A 19,673-nucleotide genomic window follows, 5' to 3' on the forward strand; every position below is an offset into this window, starting at 1 on the left:
TATTTTTATAGTGTTGGAAAGTGTTTCTAGATAATCTGGCTACCCATGCCTATCTTTTTTTTAGCCAGATATGGCGTATATATAGGTATGTGTTCGATTTTCCGGTGATTGCCATTTTTTCGTTTTTTCCCAATTCTTTCAAAATTACTACGTACTAAGGAACTATCACAGAGTAATGATTCCTCTAGATGTTTATTTGTCGGAAAATTTTGTTTACTTTTTTTTTGATTGAATATCATCAAATTTTTTTAGCTAAAATATTGTTTTACATTTTTTTTTTCGATTTTATTTCCCTTCAAAAAAAATTTTTTGGGTCAGAATTTTAATTTTATAGTCGTAAAATAATCGACAATTATCCAGCAACCCACCATACAATTTTTATGCATATCCAATAATAATTAGATTAGTAAATAACACCTTGAAATTGACATACCCTTCCTACATTTCAAGTGGCAGATTAGGGAGTCTGAGTCAGTGTGGTTGGCGGCCATTTTGTGGACATATCCGAAGCGTAAGCTGCCCTATCTATATATATTCTTGTTCCCTATAGAATTTGTGATATTTTGGTATATTTTTACCTGCATAAATATCATATTATATATTAAATATATGTATTTTTTTACGGAATTTCTAAGTACTCAAAAAATTACCTTTAGATATGGCCCCTGATATAAATGTAATTTACAAAATAATGAAGATTTTTTTACATATTTCTATTTTAGGATAACATATGTTTATTCCCTAAAAAAATTAGCCACTTCCTATTTCATTTGGGTACCCAAAAAAATTCATGAAATTTGGACAAATTTTTTTGGCCAAAAAAAGTTACCCTTTTTTTCTCATTTCAGATCTTCACCTCCATGGGTCTGACTTCATCCAAAATACATCAAGATGTGTCCTAAACATTCAAGAATCAATTCCTAAAAGGATTTGTGTATATATGTATAAACTTTTTTTTTATGAATTTTTATGTCAGGTCTTTTTTTTTTTCTACTTAATTTTTTAAAATATTTATAATAAATAGTTTTTCTGCAGATGAGTAGTATTTATCTATACAGTTGTTTTAAGCATTCATTGAAGTTTTTTTTGGCAAAAGAAAAAAGGAGGTTACTGCAAAAACTGATTTTTCAAGAATTTTTTTTGGCGTCGGGGTCGTTCGCGTCCGAGTATACCCTTAAAGGGGTGTCCGAGGACCGTACCTATCCAGGGTTAAAGGGAGTGGTGTGACTGTACTTGAATAGTTGGTGAGATTGTTTAATATATGTTTACTGGCCTCTTTAAAAAATAACAATCCATGGACGCTTGTTTCTGTCTGCTTTTTAAAATGTTCCTAAAATGATTCAGACAAATGTCATTAACCCTTTTACCCCCAGGCTATTTGGAACTTTCCAACCCTTAACCCCCAGGGGTTATTTTTTTTCAAGCATATTTTGCAGTATATTTTTTTTTAAATTGCTCTAACAGACTTAATTTTCATCATAGAGAGGTCAGGTTGGTCTCATTCTCTTGGAAAATGCCTGAAGTTTCTCAAAAAATTATAAAAAATATGCAAAAAAAAAAATGTACATAGCAATTTTTGGCAAGGACGTACCGGTATGTCCATGGGGGTAAAGGGATGAGTTTTGTGAAACGTACCAGTACGTCCTTTGGGGGTAAAAGGGTTAAACTGCACAATTATTATTATTATTATTATTACTATCCAAGCTACAACCCTAATTGGAAAAGCAAGATGCTATAAGCCCAGGGGCTCCAATAGGGAAAAATAGCCCAGTGAGGAAAGGAAATAAGGAAATAAATAACTGAAGAGAACAAATTAACAATAAATCATTCTAAAAAAAGTAACAACGTCATAACAGATATGTCATATATAAACTATTAACAACGTCAAAAACAAATATGTCATATATAAACTATAAAAAGACTCATGTCCGCCTGGTCAACAAAAAAGCATTTGCTCCCACTTTGAACTTTTGAAGTTCTACTGATTCAACAACCCGATTAGGAAGATCATTCCACAACTTGGTAACAGCTGGAATAAAACTTCTAGAGTACTGCGTAGTATTGAGTCTTATGATGGAAAAGGCTTGGCTATTAGAATTAACTGCCTGCCTAGTATTACGAACAGGATAGAATTGTCCAGGGAGATCTGAATGTAAAGGATGGTCAGAGTTATGAAAAATCTTATGCAACATGCATAATGAACTAATTGAACGACGGTGCCAGAGATTAATATCTAGATCAGGAATAAGAAATTTAATACCTGTAGACCGTAAGTTTCTGTCCAACAAATTAAGATGAGAATCAGCAGCTGAAGACCAGACAGGAGAACAATACTCAAAACAAGGTAGAATAAAAGAATTAAAACACTTCTTCAGAATAGATTGATCACCGAAAATCTTGAAAGACTTTCTCAATAAGCCAATTTTTTGTGCAATTGAAGAAGACACAGACCTTATATGTTTCTCAAAAGTAAATTTGCTATCGAGAAACACACCTAAAATTTTGAAAGAGTCATACAAATTTAAAGAAACATTATCAATACTGAGATCTGGATGTTGAGGAGCCACTGTCCTTGACCTACTTACAATCATACTTTGAGTTTTGTTAGGATTCAACTTCATACCCCATAACTTGCACCATGCACTAATTTTAGCTAAATCTCTATTAAGGGATTCACCAACCCCAGATCTAAATTCAGGGGATGGAATTGATGCAAAGAGAGAAGCATCATCTGCATATGCAACAAGCTTATTTTCTAGGCCAAACCACATGTCATGTGTATATAGTATGAAAAGTAATGGGCCAAGAACACTACCCTGTGGAACACCGGATATCACATTCCTATACTCACTATGGTGCCCATCAACAACTACTCTTTGAGATCTACTACTTAAAAAATCAATAATAATGCTAAGAAACGACCCACCCACTCCCAACTGTTTCAGTTTGAAAACAAGGGCCTCATGATTAACACGGTCAAAGGCAGCACTAAAATTAAGGCCAATCATACGAACTTCCCGACCACAATCAAGGGATTTCTGTACTGCATTGGAGATTGTAAGAAGGGCATCACATGCTCCAAGACCTTTACGAAAACCAAATTGCAAACTAGGGAATAGATGATTACCTTCAGTAAACCTATTAAGACGTTTTGCCAGAAGACGTTCAAAAACTTTAGATAATATGGGAGTTATGGAAATTGGGCGGTAATCAGTGGGACTTGAGCTACCACAAACACATTTACATAGAGGAGTAACATTACCAATTCTCCAACAAGTGCTAAAAGCTCCTCTTCTTGCTAACTTGCGCAAAATAACAGATAACTTTGGAGCTAAGAAATCTGCTGTCTTTATAAAAAACAAGGGAAAAATACCATTTGGGTCTACACCTCCATAAGCATCAAGGTCCATCAACAGAGCTTTAATCTCACGAGATCGAAAAGCTAAACTAGTTAGTTTAGCCTCAGGAAAACAGGAATGAGGAAGTTCAAGTTTTTCATTACTCTGTTTACTGTCAAAAACATCAGCCAAAAGGGTTGCCTTTTCCTTTGGACAGTGAGTGACTGAGCCATCTGGTTTAAGTAAAGGAGGAACTGTTGCATCTACACCAAAGAGTGCAGATTTAAGGGTAGACCACCATTTATGTTCCTGAGTTGTACCAGAAAGTGTTTCTTTTATGGTTAAATTATACTCCTTTTCAGTTGAGGCATAAACTCTCTGAGCAAAAGCTCGAAGCTGAGTATAGTTGTTCCAGGTCAAATCTGATCTGTTACCCTTCCAAAGGTGATAGGCCTCCTGCTTCTCCAAATAAGCACGTCTACAATCATCATTGAACCACGGTTTGTCCTTCAATCGGTACCTTAGCACACGAGAAGGGATACGTCTATCAATTATGTTGACTAGATTCTCATTCAAAGAGACAACAGGATCTACACTATTATATAATTGTGACCAATTCAAGGACAAAAGATCATGCAAAATCCCATTCCAGTCTGCTTGGGATTTCATATAAATTTTACAGGAATATGATATATCAGGGACAGGCTGCTCAGTCTTCACTAATAATGAAATCAAGGCATGATCAGAAGTCCCGACTGGAGAACCAACCTTACTAGTTATAACGCCAGGGGAGTCAGTGTATACGAGGTCCAAGCAATTACCAGACCTGTGTGTAGCTTCATTTATGATTTGCTCACAGCCTGATTCAGAGGCAAAGTCTAAAGCTCTTAAGCCATGGCGATCGGTAGGAGAGATAGAACTTAACCACTCCCTATGGTGAGCATTAAAATCACCAACAAAGACAAAAGAAGCCTTTCTATCATCTTCTTGTATCTTAGCCATAATGGTAAGAAGACAATCGAAGATAGAATCATCCATGTCTGGATTCCGGTAGATCGAACACAAATAAAAGTTGTTATGCCTGCCACAAACTTTTATTACCTGAATCTCATGACATCCACATTGATAGCAGGACTTATGAGAAGCAGGGTACTCGGTCCTAATATACACCGCCATTCCCCTGGCCCTAGGAATGGCATCACGTTTCAGCATTATTGGCTTCTTAAAACCAGTTATAAGGAGCTCAGATGAGTGCCTCATATTAGAAACCAAAGTTTCTGAGCACAAAAGAATATCATACTGTCTGGACGCAACTGTAAGGTCTTGGATATTTGCATGAAGACCACGAATATTGCAATACAGAAGACGACATTGACGAAATCTAGGACGTACTGGTCCCGGATTTTGCTCAATGTCTCCAGACAGCATAAGAATTAATAGAAATAAAAAAGAGACATCATACTTAAAAACTAGATTAACAAGAATTATAACAAAAACAATATGTACAGAATAATAAAAAAAGTGACTGATGATACCCATAGACTATAGTAAAAAGTCGGAAAAACTGGTCAACATGGAGGAGCCGATACACCATGCAAGGCTAAATACCCTCCAGGATAGCCACTTCAACTGAAGGGAGGACAGTAAGGATGGTTTTGAGAAGAAAAAATCAGAAAAAGGAAAAGACAACCTCTTGATAAACCACCAGGCATCCATGGCCCTTCTATTAAGCCTGCCCAACACACCATTTCAAAAAAACAAGAGGAAGAAAAAAAAATAAGATAAAATAGTGTGCCCGAGTGTACCCTCAAGCAAGAGAACTCTAACCCAAGACAGTGGAAGACCATGGTACAGAGGCTATGGCACTACCCAAGACTAGAGAACAATGGTTTAATTTTGGAGTGTCCTTCTCCTAGAAGAGCTGCTTACCATAGCTAAAGAGTCTCTTCTACCCTTACCAAGACAAGTACACTGAACAAATTGCAGTACAGTAATTAACCCCTTGGGTGAAGAAGTGTTAAGTATCTCATTGTTGTCAGATGTATGAGGAAAGACGAGAATATGTAAAGAATAGGCCAGACTATTCTGTGTAAGTGTAGGCAAAGAAAAAATAAGCCGTGACTAGAAAGAGGGATCCAATGCATTACTGTCTGGCCAGTCAAAGGATCCAATACCTCTCTAGTGGTAGTATCTCAACGGGCGGCTGGTGCCCTGGCCAACCTTGTGTACACCTTCTTGGGTGTTGCTTTGCTGCCAATGGTATCAGTGGACTGGATGTGTGCATGTATTGTTTTGCTTTAAAAAGGTAAAGATGTGCATGAGTGTGGTAATTTAAAGGGTATTAGTTTATAGAGTGTAGTCAGAAAAGTGTATGATAGAGTATCATTTAATAGGATTAAGCATAAAATAGAGGCTGCAATCTTAGATGTATATGGGGGTTTTAGAAGAGGTAGGGGATGTATGGATCAAATTTTTACAGTTAGGCAGATATGCGAGAAATATTTAGCACATGGTAAGGTGTATGTTGCATTTATGAATCTGGAGAAAGCTTATGATAGTTGATAGGGAAGCGATGTGGAATGTGATGAGGTTATATGGAATTGCTGGAAGGTTGTTGAAAGCAGTGAAGACTTTATACATAGCCACAAAAGTGTGTGTTAGGATAAGAAATTGAGTGAGTTGTTTCCAGTGACATCGGGACTGAAACAGGATAAGTGATGTCACCAAGGTTGTTCAATTTGTTTGTTGATGGAATTGTGAGAGAGGTGAATGCTCGAGTGCTTGATCGAGGATTAAAACTGATAGATAAGGTTGATCATGATTGGGAGGTGAATCAGTTGTTTGCGGATGATACGGTATTCATTACAGACTCGGAGAAGCTCGGTTGAAAAGTGACAGAGTTTGAGAGGGTGTGTGAGAGAAGAAGGTTGAGTTAACGTAGCAGGTTGGCCAGGGCACCAGCCATCCTTTGAAATACTACCGCTAGAGAGTTATGGGGTCCTTTGACTGGCCAGACAGTACCACATTGGACCCTTCTCTCTGGTTTGGTTACAGTTCATATTTCCTTTGCCTACACATAATTAAAAAAGTCTGGCCTATTCCTTACAGATTCTCCTCTGTCCTCATACACCTGACAACACTGAGATAACCAAACGATTCTTTTTTATCCCAGGGGCTGACTACTGCACTGTAATTGTTCAGTGGCTACTTTCCTCTTGGTAAGGGTAGAAGAGACTCTTTAACTAATGTTAAGCAGATCTTCTAGGAGAAGGACACTCCAAAATCAAATCATTGTTCTCTAGTCTTGGGTAGTGCCATAGCCTCTGTACCATGGTCTTTCACTATCTTGGGTTAGAGCTCTCTTGCTTGAGGGTACACTCAGGCACACTATTCTATCTTATTTCTCTTAGTATGTTTTTTTTTTTTAATTTGTTCATGGTTTATATATAAAATATTTTAATGTTACTGTTCTTAAGATAATGAAATTGTTCATTACTTCTTTTTTATTTCCTTTCCTTACTGGGCTATTTTTCCCGGCTGAAGGCCCTGGGCTTATAGCATCCTGCTTTTCCAACTCGGGTTATAGCTTAGCAAGTAATAATAAAAATAATGTGAGAGTAAAGTTATGAGATATACGTGAAGGGAAGGTGGTGCTAGGTTGAATGTCATGTTGAATGGAGAGTTATTTGAGGAAGTAGATCAGTTTAAGTACTTGTGATTTATTATCGCTGCAAATGGTGGAGTGGAAGCAGATGTAAGCCAGTGAGTGAATGAAGGATGTAAAGTCTTAGGATTGCTGAAGTGAGTGGTAAAAAAATAGAGGGTAAGGAATGAATGTAGAGATTTCTGTATGAGAAAGTGATTGTACCAACTGTGATGTATGGATCGGAGTTTTGTGGAATAAAAAGGGCAGAGAGACAGAAATTGAATGTGTTCAAGATGAAGTGTCTGAGGAGTATAACTGGTGTATCTCAATCAGATAAGGTTAAGAACGAAGTAGTGAGGGTGAGTCTGGTGTAAGAAATAAATTAGCAGCTAAAATGGATATGAATGTGTTGAGGTGGTTTGGCCATGTAGAGAGAATGGAAAATGACAGTCTGCTGAAGAAGGTGATGAATGTAAGAAGTGATGGGAGAAGTACAAGAGGAACGCCAGTGTTGGGGTGGATGGATGGAGTGAAGAAAGCTCTAGGTGATAGGAAGATAGATGTAAGAGAGGCAAAAGAGCTTGCTAGAAATAGGAATAAATGGTGAGCGATTGTGACAAAGTTCCGCTGGCCCATATATATATATATATATATATATATATATATATATATATATATATATATATATATATATATATATATATATATACACGCACACACACACACACACACACACACATATATATATATATATATATATATATATATATATATATATATATATATATATATATATATATATATTTTGGGCTCTGGCCATGTCGACCTGATGGAGGGTTCCTTTAGGTAGCTTTCTAAGGGATATTTGCTAAAGTGATACCCCAAGAGAATTAAACCGAAGGTCTCCCGGATTCTAACTCCTGGGGCGAGTATCCAGTAAAGGATATCGCATAAAATCAGGGGACGTATACTAGATGTGACACATAGCAATCTTCACCCTAAATAGATTTAACTCTTTGATGTAAGGGGGAAGAGTGGCAAAAGAAGGGGGTGCCGTTCTAGGTACCCGGTGGACCTCCATCCCTACTACTACCGTGACGCCGTTCCTTTTCTTGTAGCTATCTAAGCGAGGTGTGCTCCCACGTTAACCCGGTGTTTTGTTACAAGTTACAAGTTATTGGAATAATTATTATGCAATCTCCAGCATCTTCATCTTCTGGAAAGTTGAGTATTAATTCTTTCCTGTGTATAATTTTAGTCTCCCTTTTCACAGTTAAATTTCAATAATTTAAGTGGGTTTGGGTGAGCGTTGCCGAGAACCGGAGGCAGCCATTTTACGACTGCAGTCGCCCGTTACAATTGTATTTTATTTAGTCAGTAGGGCGACAATCACCGGTATTAAGCTATAATGTTAGTTATTTAGGCAAATTATACAAGTGGTGATTTTGCATACATGAATATTATTCCTCTTCCTATTATGTAACTTTACTTATCGTATGCAGTGGGAACACCGGTGGTACCAACTACCTTGGCCAGGGATCCTACCAGAGCAAGGCTACTCTCACTCATATATACGTTAGTAAAGTAATTCCCCACGTTTAGCCTCTCCCTATCGTTCTTTCTCGATTCGGATGAGAATTTAAATTCTCTAGAATCTAAAGATAAGTTACGAGATTCATTCTCTCTCAGAGAGAAGAGGCTAAACACTTCCTCCCTCCATGAGTGCCGCCGATGCTACAGGCGGTAACCACTGTCTTTTTTCATCGCTGTCAAGTAGAACAAAGTTCTTGCTGCCTCTGGCTTTGATTTAGATAGTGACTAACTCAGGATGCCCTTGACTTGCCGCCGACGATGTCGTCAGTAAAGGAACCATGCTTCCTCTGTTGCCGACGATGTCGTCAGCACAGGAAGCCATGCTTCCTCAGTTCACTGTTGAAGGTAGGCAGCATATCTGCTGCCACCTCTCACTTCAATGAACTATAAGACCCTTTACCCTTTCCCTTCTGTCCTTTAGTGACGCCATAGCCGTTACAAAACTCCTTCACCGGTATTCTGACAGTCATCCCAGCTTGCTAGGGTGACTGCGTTACCGGCTGATACCCTGCCGGTAGCAGTAAGTTCAGCCGTCTCTGCCACCTCCCCCTTACTTCCTTCCTTCACAGAAGTGAATATTATTGGGGGGAAGATTGAGACGGCTCCTGACGGCTGCCGGTGGGAAACCTAACTTACTTTGGGAAGTCCTCAGCCCTTCCTTAAGCTGCCATCCACATTTATTGCCGCCGACATCATAGCCGGCAACAGGCCTTTTATGGATGGGTGGAAGTCAGAATCTGACAGATTCTTATCCCTTCCATTGGAACTTTCATTCTGGCAAGGAGACAGTAGGCAGCATGATAGCCCTCCTACACTTCCAAGTGTTATGTTTAATCATAATAATAGGAAACTCTACTTCCTTAATGCTTTTTCTCCCTCTATCAGTTAGTACAGTACCGCCAGGTACTAACCTAACACCGGCAGTGCCGCCGGTTAAACTACAGTATACAACTATACAGTAGTATACATGTTTTCTAACATACTCTGTGTTTCCTATCACAGTCAATTGTTGGGACCACAATATTATGTTGAGACTGAGTACTCCCTCAACACCCAGATGGTTTTTTCGATCATCAGGACCCTAAAAAATCACCGATCAGTATTAATATATACTACAGGTGCATAATGTTAGTATAGACACTTACTACCTCTAACTCTAGTTCCTAGAGTTTCTTCTACCTTATATTCTCCCTATCAGGGAAACTAAATATCATTACTGAAGGAGGTCTCAGCAATGGCCTGGGAGAGGAAACACAGATATGTGTCTTTTCTACTTCCTTTCAAGCTTACTATCCTAAGCTATTATAAACAATAGTGATTACTATTGTTAATAAAAATGTATCCTTTTATATCACCGATATAAAAAACATGAATACTCATTGGGCCCTTTTTCCTTTACAGGAGGAGCCGATGGAGAAGTTTGCAGCATTGTTCTGCAACCACAAAGGCAAAGACTTTTCTGGCCACACGAAGTGCAGGACTCATGCCCCCTGCTGCATCGTGTCGGGAGTCCTCAAGTATTGGGACCCGAAGGGTTGCCCCACCTGATCAACCCTGCTGGCCAACGGCTTCAGAGAAGCCCCCCCAGTCAACATAGAGACTAGGGATAGAGCGAGGGAGACCCTTTGCAAATGGGTAAGAGGGTTCCAGACGAACTCTCAGGGACCGTACTTACCCAACAACTCCCTAAGGTGCCTACTTTTCCCCAAGGCTCTACCAAATGCGGTGGTGCCCCAGGAACAGGTCCAGCCTCCCCTCATACAACTGAAGATTGACGCGGACATAAATAAGGCACTGGAAGGCATGGACATCCACCAAGAAAGGATGTCAGAATTGTCCACTGACACTCTGCAGGACCTACTGCAAGGAGGCCTTGAAGAAGACGTGGAACATCCACAAGCGGAGGAAGAAAGATCTGAACAACCGAAGACCCTCAGTTCGCCGTGACGGCATACCAACATATGCTGTCAACTTTTTCAACCCCAACTCCATAACCAGTTGCACATGCCGACAAGAACGAAGCGATCCTCACTTCGATTCAATGGATGATGGAATTGTTCCAAAAGGAACAAGAGACGATGAAAGAATCAATCAAGCAGCAGCAGATACTGTTGCAGGAGAGGGCGGACCGCCCTGGACCTACCAAGGGCTCCACTAAGAAGCCCTTTAGAGTGTTGGATCTCCCTCACTGCTCCAAAACCAACCCCTGGAGGTATGCGGAGCATATGCCCATGATGAATGGGAAACTATTCGTCTCGGAGAAGTTGGGGCCAAACTAATTGAAGACCTTGAGTTCTGGCCTAACTTATCAGCTTACCCAGTCTGTTACGTGAGACTGCGGGATGAACATGCAGCCCGTGAGGAAACAGTACCCAAAGAAGTCATTGTCTTCGAGCATGACAAGGCGCAAGCCATCCTCCTGAAAACCTTGAAAGGAGCTGGGTACACCAACTCCCAATCTCAGCACTGAGCAAGAGAAATCCCACCTTTCTAGCTTCTTCCTCCATCTCTTTCCCCTTTTCGTAGAAAGCACTAGACTTTGCCGTCTAGGCAGTCGACGAGGGCAAAGCCTGCCCAACCCTAGAGAAATGCAAACCATTCTCTCTAGTACTGCCTACCTGCGAGTAGAAGTGGAAGGATGTCGCCCTAACCTTCTCCGTCTCTAAGTTGGAACCAGAGATAGCAGGCCAGCAGTTCAATCAGAACCTTCCGAAGTTGCCAGACCATCTTCTGAGGAGGGAACAGGAGACGAAGGAGAGACTTGCAGCCTCCCCTTCTTATCAGAACTGCCTGGAAATGAGTGCAGGTCTACATAACGTCCCAGAAATGTTTATCTTCCTGGCTAAGTCTCACATGGGGACCCTTGTGAAAGACTTGTATGCTTTCCTCAGAGCAAGGAGAGCCTGCAGAGAGTTTGTTTTGGCCTCAGCGACCATAAGACACGAACCAAGGAAGCTGATTACCTAGAGCATCTGGGGTAAAGACCTTTTCCCACAGGAACTGATCCAAGAGATCATAGCCAGAGCAGCTACAGAGAACAGGAACCTTCTCCAAAAGTGGGGCATGAGCTCAAAGAGGAAATCTTCCTTGGACGGAGGTCCCCAGCCTAAGAATAAAAAGGCAAGGAGACCACGCAGACCTGCACAACTTCGTGCCGTGACTATGACCAAGATGCCTCAGACCACCTTCCAGATGGTCCCTCAACAACTGGTAGCCCAGTCGCCAGTGTTTAACCCTAACTTTGAGAGGCAGTCGACTTCCTTTCGCCCTAGTCAAAAAGGAAAAGGCCCAAAGAGAAGTTCTCCCGGAGGTAACTCCTCTCGGGACTGAGGACCCGCCAAGCAATGAGGGACTCCATGTAGGGGGCAGACTGTATCACTTTCAGGATCGCTGGACCTTCGATCCCTGGGCCCACAGCCTACTCACGAATGGACTCGGGTGGAAATGGAACAGAACTCCACCCCGTTTTCCAGAATTCTTCCAAAACTCCACAACCTTGTTAGAAGAATTTACCTCAGAACTCTTGAACAAGAAGGTAATAAGGAAAGCAAAGTTCATCAAATTCCAGGGAAGGCTGTTTTGTGTTCCCAAGAAAGACTAAGACAAACTCAAGAGTCATTCTAGACTTGTCTCCACTCAACAAGTTCATCGAGAACAACAAGTTCCGGATGCTTACTCTGCAACACATAAGGACCCTTCTACCAATAGGGGCGTACACAGTCTCAACAGACCTAGCAGATGCTTACTGGCATCTTCCAGTGAGTCGCCCTTTCTCCTCCTACCTAGGATTCAAGCTACAGAAGAAGTTTGTCTTCAGAGCAATGCCCTTCGAACTGAACACAGCCCCCAAGGATATTCACAAAGCTAGCAGACATAATCGTCCAACAGCTACGCTCCGAAAGAGTTCAAGTGGTAGCATATCTAGACGATTGGTTGATATGGGCAGCATCCAAGACTACTTGTCTGCAGGCAGCCAACAAGGTGATCCAGTTCCTGGAACACCTGGGCTTCAAGATCAATCGCAAGAAGTCTCGCCATTCTCCATCTCAGAAGTTCTAATGGCTAGGAATCCAATGGGACTTAAAGTCACGCCACCTCTCCATTCCATCCAAGAAGAGGAGAGAGATAGCAGGATTTGTCAGGAGACTACAGTAATCCGTCACAAGAGGATTTCAAGACGCCAACAGGAAAGTGTTGGGCTCTCTCCAGTTCGTAGCAGTGACAGACTCGGTGCTAAAAGCACATCTAAAAGATGAGTCAGGACTCTGGAGAAGATACGCATCAAATGCTTGAAGAGATCAAGTAAGGTTGACCCCGACCCTGTTGCGCACGCAGTTAAGGCCGTGGTCAACAGCCAAGAGCCTAACACGGACAATTCCCCTGCAACCACCACAATCATCAGTGGTGATACACACGGACGCCTCGTTGGAAGGATGGGGAGGCCATTCTCACGAGAGAAAAGTGCAAGGAAATTGGTCGCACCAGTTCAAAACCTTTCATATTAACATTTTGGAAGCTTTGGCAGGACCAATCCACATCAGATTGGTCCTGGACAACGAAGTGATGGTAAAATGTCTAAATCGACAAGGCTTGAGATTGCCTCACATCAACCATGTGATATTAGCCATCTTCTACCTGGAAAGGAAGAAGGGATGGTACCTATCAGCAGTTCACCTACAAGGGTTCCGCAACATGACGGCGGATGCTCTATCCAGGCGAAAGCCCAAAGAGACAGAATGGTCCCTAGACGCAGACTCATTCTCCTTCATCTCGGAAAAAGTCCGGGAACTGCAGATCAACCTCTTCGCAACGAGTGACAACAAAAAACTACCTCGTTACGTAGCCCCTTATATGGACCCTCAAGCAGAGGCGATGGACGCCATGTCCCTCGACTGGAACAGGTGGAATCGCATTTACCTGTTTCCACCAACCAATCTCCTGCTAAGAGTCCTCGACAAGCTAAGATCATTCAGAGGGACAGCAGCAGTAGTGGCCCCCAAGTCGCCCAAAAGCAATTGGTTCCCTCTAGTTCTAGAGCTGAAACTGAAGCAGTTTCCTCTGCCAGATCCAGTATTAACTCAACTGGTTCAGAAGTCGACTGTCTACACTTCATCCTCGAGAACCAACAACCTACATCTCATGATTTTCTCGCCCTAGCGGCGAACAAAAAGTTTGGAATCTCGAAGGATAAAGTTGACTTCAACAATGAGTATAAGTCAAGTTCGACTAGGAGACAATATGAATCGTCATGGAAGAAATGGGTTTCCTTTGTGAAAACAAAGAAACTGACAGAAATATCGATAGATTTCTGTCTTGCATTCTTCATATACCTACACGAACAAGGCCTGGCTTCTACTACAATTACCTCGTGTAAGTCGACCCTGGCTAGACCACTTCTGAACGCCTTTGAAGTGGACCTCTCTAGTGAAATCTTTAATAAGATCCTGAAAGCATGCGCTAGACTCAAACCAGCAACCCCACCAAAGCCCATAAACAATGAGGAATTTACTCTAAAGGATCTAACACAGAAAGTAATTTTTCTGTTTGCATTAGCCTCAGGGGCTAGAGTTAGTGAAATAGTGGCCTTATCCAGAAATGAAGGTCATATTCAGTTCCTAGACACAAGAGAACTGAACCTCTTTCCTGATCCTGCCTTTCTTGCCAAGAATGAGCTACCCACTAAGAGGTGGGGTCCTTGGAGAATCTGCCCACAGAAGGAAGATGCCTCTCTGTGCCTAGTAGAGTGTCTTAAGGTCTATCTTCGAAGAACTTCAGACTTCAAGGGAGGACAGCTCTTCCTAGGCGAAAATTCAGGATCAAACCTATCCCTAAGACAATTGAGAGAAAAGCTCACCTACTTTATTTGCAGAGCGGATCCTGACAGTACACCCACAGGTCACGATCCAAGGAAAGTTGCTTCTTCGTTGAACTTCTTTCAACATGTGGACTTTGAAAGACTCCGCTCATGCACTGGGAGGAGATCATCCAGGGTCTTCTACAAACACTATGCGAAGCAAGTACATGAAATAAAACATTTTGTGGTGGCGGCGGGTAGTGTCATTAAACCCGTCGTCTAGTGCTGCAATGAACACTGGACTGTTTTCGGACTTTACAGTGCATCGGGTGCACGGGTATACTTACATTCTAGTGGAAATCACAACGACGATTAACATACTGTTCCATATAAGTGCATATCTAACCAATAACACCAGTGCCGAGTGAACGTTTGCGTCAGTGTTTACGCATTACCAAAAATCTGAACAAGTCAGACAGATTTGGCTTCACATCTCCATTGAGTGGCATTATTCTGATAATGAAATTATATATTTTTTTCTACAGGAGAAAATATGGACCCTGATATGTTTTAATGCTGGATCAGATTCATACTCTGTTGTAACTACATTTGATAATTTAGTTGCAAATTAAAAATACTAAAACGTATTTGCGTCTTATTACTGCTACTTAAGTTACAGACAAATAAAACATAATAGAGTTTTATTTAATCCTTATAAGGGTATAGAACTTGAAATCAGGATACAGATTTCCATGGTAAGTAAAATGTAAGCTCTAAAGTTTTCCCTTCTGTTCCTACGGAAATACAAACCTTGAATCCTTATTGTCAATATCGACACTTTCCCGGCAGGGGGCACGAAGCACTAAACCAGCTTCAGGCTTAGTGGAAATGACAGTAGACCAGATAAGGAAATCCATTCAAGGTAGAAGGCACATACACAAACCCACAGCTACTGTATAGTAATTTCAAGTTGATTATCTGGTATGCTTCCATCAGGACGACGGATTTTGAGCAAAGTGAAAAATCTATTTTTGGGTGAGAGTGCCATGTCATCCTGATGGACCCACCCTTTTGCTGACCCCTCCCAAAATTACTTTATCTGCGGCCATTTCTGCTTAACGACAAGATAAGGAATGGCGCGCGGTAGTAGTGGGGATGGAGATCCACCAGGTACCTAGAACGGCACCCCTTCTTTTGCCACTCTTCCCCCTTACATCAAAGTTAAATCTATTCGGGGTGAAGATTGCTATGTGTCGTATCTAGTATACGTCCCCTGATTTTATGCAATATCCTTTACTGAATACTCGTGCCACGAGTTAGAATCCTGGAGACCTTCAGTTTAATTCTCTGGGAGTATCACTGTAGCAAATATCCCTTAGAAAACTACCTAAAGGAACCTTCCATCAGGGCAACATGGCTCTCCCCCAAAAATAGATTTTACACATTGCTCAAAATTGAGAGCTTGGACGAGGATTGAAACTGGTAGACGAGAATGACCATGAATGGGAGGTAAATCAGTTGTTGTTTGCGGATAATACTGTACTGGTTGCAGACGAGGAAGAGAAGCTTGGACGATTAGTGACAGAATTTGGAAGGGTGTGTGAGAGAAGGAAGTTGAGAGTTAATGTGGGTAAGAGTAAGGTTATGAGATGTTCGGGAAGGGAAGGTGGTGCGAGGTTGAATGTCATGTTGAATGGAGAGTTACTTGAGGAGGTGGATCATTTTAAGTACTTGGGGTCTGCTGTTGCAGCAAATGGTGGAGTGGAAGCAGATGTACGTCAGAGAGTGAATGAAGGATGCAAAGTGTTGGGGGCAGTTAAGGGAGTAGTAAAAAATAGAGGGTTAGGCATGAATGTAAAGAGAGTTCTGTATGAGAAAGTGATTGTACCAACTGTGATGTATGGATCGGAGTTGTAGGGAATGAAAGTGACAGAGAGACAGAAATTGAATGCGTTTGAGATGAAGTCTCTAAGGAGTATGGCTGGTGCATCTCGAGTAAATAGGCTTAGGAATGAAGTAGTGAGGGTGAGAATGGGTGTAAGAAATGAGTTAGCAGCTAGAGTGGATATGAATGTGTTGAGGTGGTTTGGCCATATTGAGAGAATAGAATGGAAAATGGTTGTCTGCTAAAGAAGGTGATGAATGCAAGAGTTGATGGGAGAAGTACAAGAGGAAGGCCAAGGTTTGGGTGGACGGATGGAGTGAAGAAAGCTCTGGGTGATAGGAGGATAGATGTGAGAGAGGCAAGAGAGCGTGCTAGAAATAGGAATGAATGGTGAGCGATTGTGACGCAGTTCAGGTAGGCCTTGCTGCTTCCTCCGGTGCCTTGGATGACCGCGGAGGTAGCAGCAGTAGGGGATTCAGAGTTAAGGAGCTTCATCTGTGGTGGATAACGGGGCAGGGTGGGCTGTGTCACCCTAGCAGTACCAGCTGAACTCGGTTAAGTCCCTTGTCAGGCTGGGAGGAACGTAGAGAGGAGAGGTCCCCTTTTTTGTTTCATTTGTTTGATGTCGGCTATCCCCCAAAATTGGGGGAAGTGCCTTGGTATATGTATGTATGTATGTATGTATGTATGTATGTATGTACGTACACATACACACATTTATATATATATATATATATATATATATATATATATATATATATATACACATATACATACATATATATATATATATATATATATATATATATATATATATATATATATATACACATATACATACATATATATATATATATATATATATATACACATATATATATATATATATATATATATATATATATATATATATATATATATATATATATATATATACACATATAAATGTGTGTATGTGTACAACTAAAATGGAGGTTTTCTACAGTACAGATATAAACTACAATAATGGATAAATCATCAGGGACTGTACTTCTTAATTTGAAAATAACTTGACAATAAAAAAAGACCTACTTTAATGGCGTGTTAATTTCATAAAGGTAATCAAATCAGCTAAAAACAATATTAGAGCAAAATGTCACGAAAATACTAATTGTTAGCAACTTACCGGAAACTTTGACATATAACGCAATAAAGCCTCACTGAATGAATCGTCCAGCAAAGAGTCTGCCTCATCCACAACGATATGTCTCACCAAACTTACGTCATAAATACCTGAAAAAATAAAACTACTGTAACCAAACTCTAGTTTTAAAGGATATAACACTTATTCCATGAAGTCCTATATATTTCTGCAAAATACTGTACTTTTGTCCTTTCATGTGAATTGAGTAAACAATGCAATACAAGGTGCTTTCTGTATTTCAATTAATCTAATATAAGTGTCCATAGCATGATCGGAAAATATAACTAAATTTTCATCTTAAAATAAATCAATGCCATCATTCACATTAAACTCAGATGAAAAGGGCAACTAAAAACATAACCAGCAGAAAGATGATTTGGTTTTTGTGTAAGGAAAGATAGTGAGAACTACACATCTTGTATAATCAGGAAAGATTCTGGTACCTATGTGTGTAAAAGATCCTTCTTAAGCTGGGTAAAGGCCAATTTCACTTTCTCCCTATTCAGTAAAATTTGTCCTGAATGTGATATATTTATGCCAACACAGCTGGGGACCTTGACATAAGGTAATGGTCTATAATTGCAAAACATCTCACTTTATACTTTTCATCTTAGTCATTTATTATTTCTACAAATATTTTGCTCTCATATATTTGTCTATTTTAATATTAAACACATAAAAGGGCTTAAAATCATCTCATGAGCAGCAGAGGCAAGAACAGGTGAGAATATTAAATGATGCAAGAACATCATATGACGTTCAAAACTGATATAAATAAATCTCTTAGAATTTCATATGACATGGGGAAACATTTAAAGGTTAAAATGCAAACAAAATAAATAAGATATAAATTCATTAACTTTTTAAAGTATTTTATTATGGGACAAATAGATATAGGAATTTTGGAACAATTATAAAATAGATTGAGTACTTTCACAAACCATTTCATAAATGTAAATGAAGTACAGGAAACAACCACCAAACAAACTAGATGCATTTCAAGAATGCGTTTGGAAGCTGGAAAGTTTGCTAGTCCAACATCACTCGAGTTAGACAACTTCCAAACCTCCACTGTTTTCCATCAGCTGATCCATCTATTGCTAGCTAACTAGGCTATGAATGTAACAATAATTCCTACATTTAAATATCACTTGAATTAGCATTTTATAATCTAACTGTTCATTTTCTTGTCACTTTACTAACCAACAATTTCAAGTTCTTTTCAAATTTTCAGCCAGCTGATCACTCTAACTCTAGCGTGTGTCTACGAATACTAACTGGCATAAGCAGCAGTCACATCAAGATCCTACAGTTATTTGTTCTTTGTGTAAATTTCACTACAGTAATATGCACAGCCTTTTACTTCTCTTACTTTTCAAAACCAACCATTTAAAGTTTTTTCTCTAATTATTACACATTGTTGCTGCAAACATATGCACTTTCCATGCGTAACCAGTTCAGCTAAACGAGTTTTTCTTAATAATAATGCTATCAAAATAACAAACAATATTATTAAAGAATAACAAAAATATCTAATGCAAAACCTTTTCAGAATCAACTTACTAAAGAAACATTTTACTCCCAATCAAAGTGTTTGGTAAGTAATCTTACCGTTTAAGATAGAACAGCTGGGGTATGGTAGTCAAACCAAATATTTCTATTTTTACTTACCCATCACATATCTTGTTTCATAACTTATTGCCTATTAAGGATAGAGTACCTGTATGTTTACCAATTATTTAGAAGTCTAATTACAGCACAGTAATTCCTCCCAATATGAAAATAATTGGTTCTGGAGTGGCTTTTGTACCATTATTTTTTTCTGCATCATGAGTCGCCTTTTACATGTAAATAGCCTAATTCATTTCAAGCCCTACAATAACACCACATTATATTTTATATCAAGGCTAAACTGTACTAAACACAATGAAATACAACCATTTGGATCATTCAATACATAGCCTAACCGTTAATAACCTGTAAATGGGATGTATAATCAGAACAGACAGTACAGCAATGCAATAATAAATGGGAAGATACAGTAACCAAGTGAGGAACCTTATCTTAGGAGTGAGTAGATGTCCGAAAGCAAATTAGTGGGGGGGGAGGGTAGAGGACGACAACAAATGGCAGAAAACATTAACAAGTGGCAGAAAACATGAACACTTCACTTTAAAAAACACATTAACAAATGGGAGAAAATTTTAACTCAACTTTACGGTAAACTTAAAAAA

At 39.9% G+C, this 19,673-nt stretch overlaps 1 protein-coding gene across 1 annotated transcript in view; it reads right to left on the reverse strand.

Moving 5' to 3' along the window:
- Positions 1 to 19,673, reverse strand: part of Dbp21E2 (putative ATP-dependent RNA helicase Dbp21E2) — a 114,702-nt gene that overhangs the window by 36,140 nt on the left and 58,889 nt on the right. The window contains exon 8 of the mRNA XM_068361174.1: positions 17,422 to 17,528. Within this exon, the coding sequence (XP_068217275.1) occupies positions 17,422 to 17,528 (107 nt within the window). The remainder of the gene's footprint in view (positions 1 to 17,421; positions 17,529 to 19,673) is intronic.

Source organism: Palaemon carinicauda, chromosome 37, assembly GCF_036898095.1.
Source record: "Palaemon carinicauda isolate YSFRI2023 chromosome 37, ASM3689809v2, whole genome shotgun sequence".
NCBI lineage: Eukaryota > Metazoa > Arthropoda > Malacostraca > Decapoda > Palaemonidae > Palaemon > Palaemon carinicauda.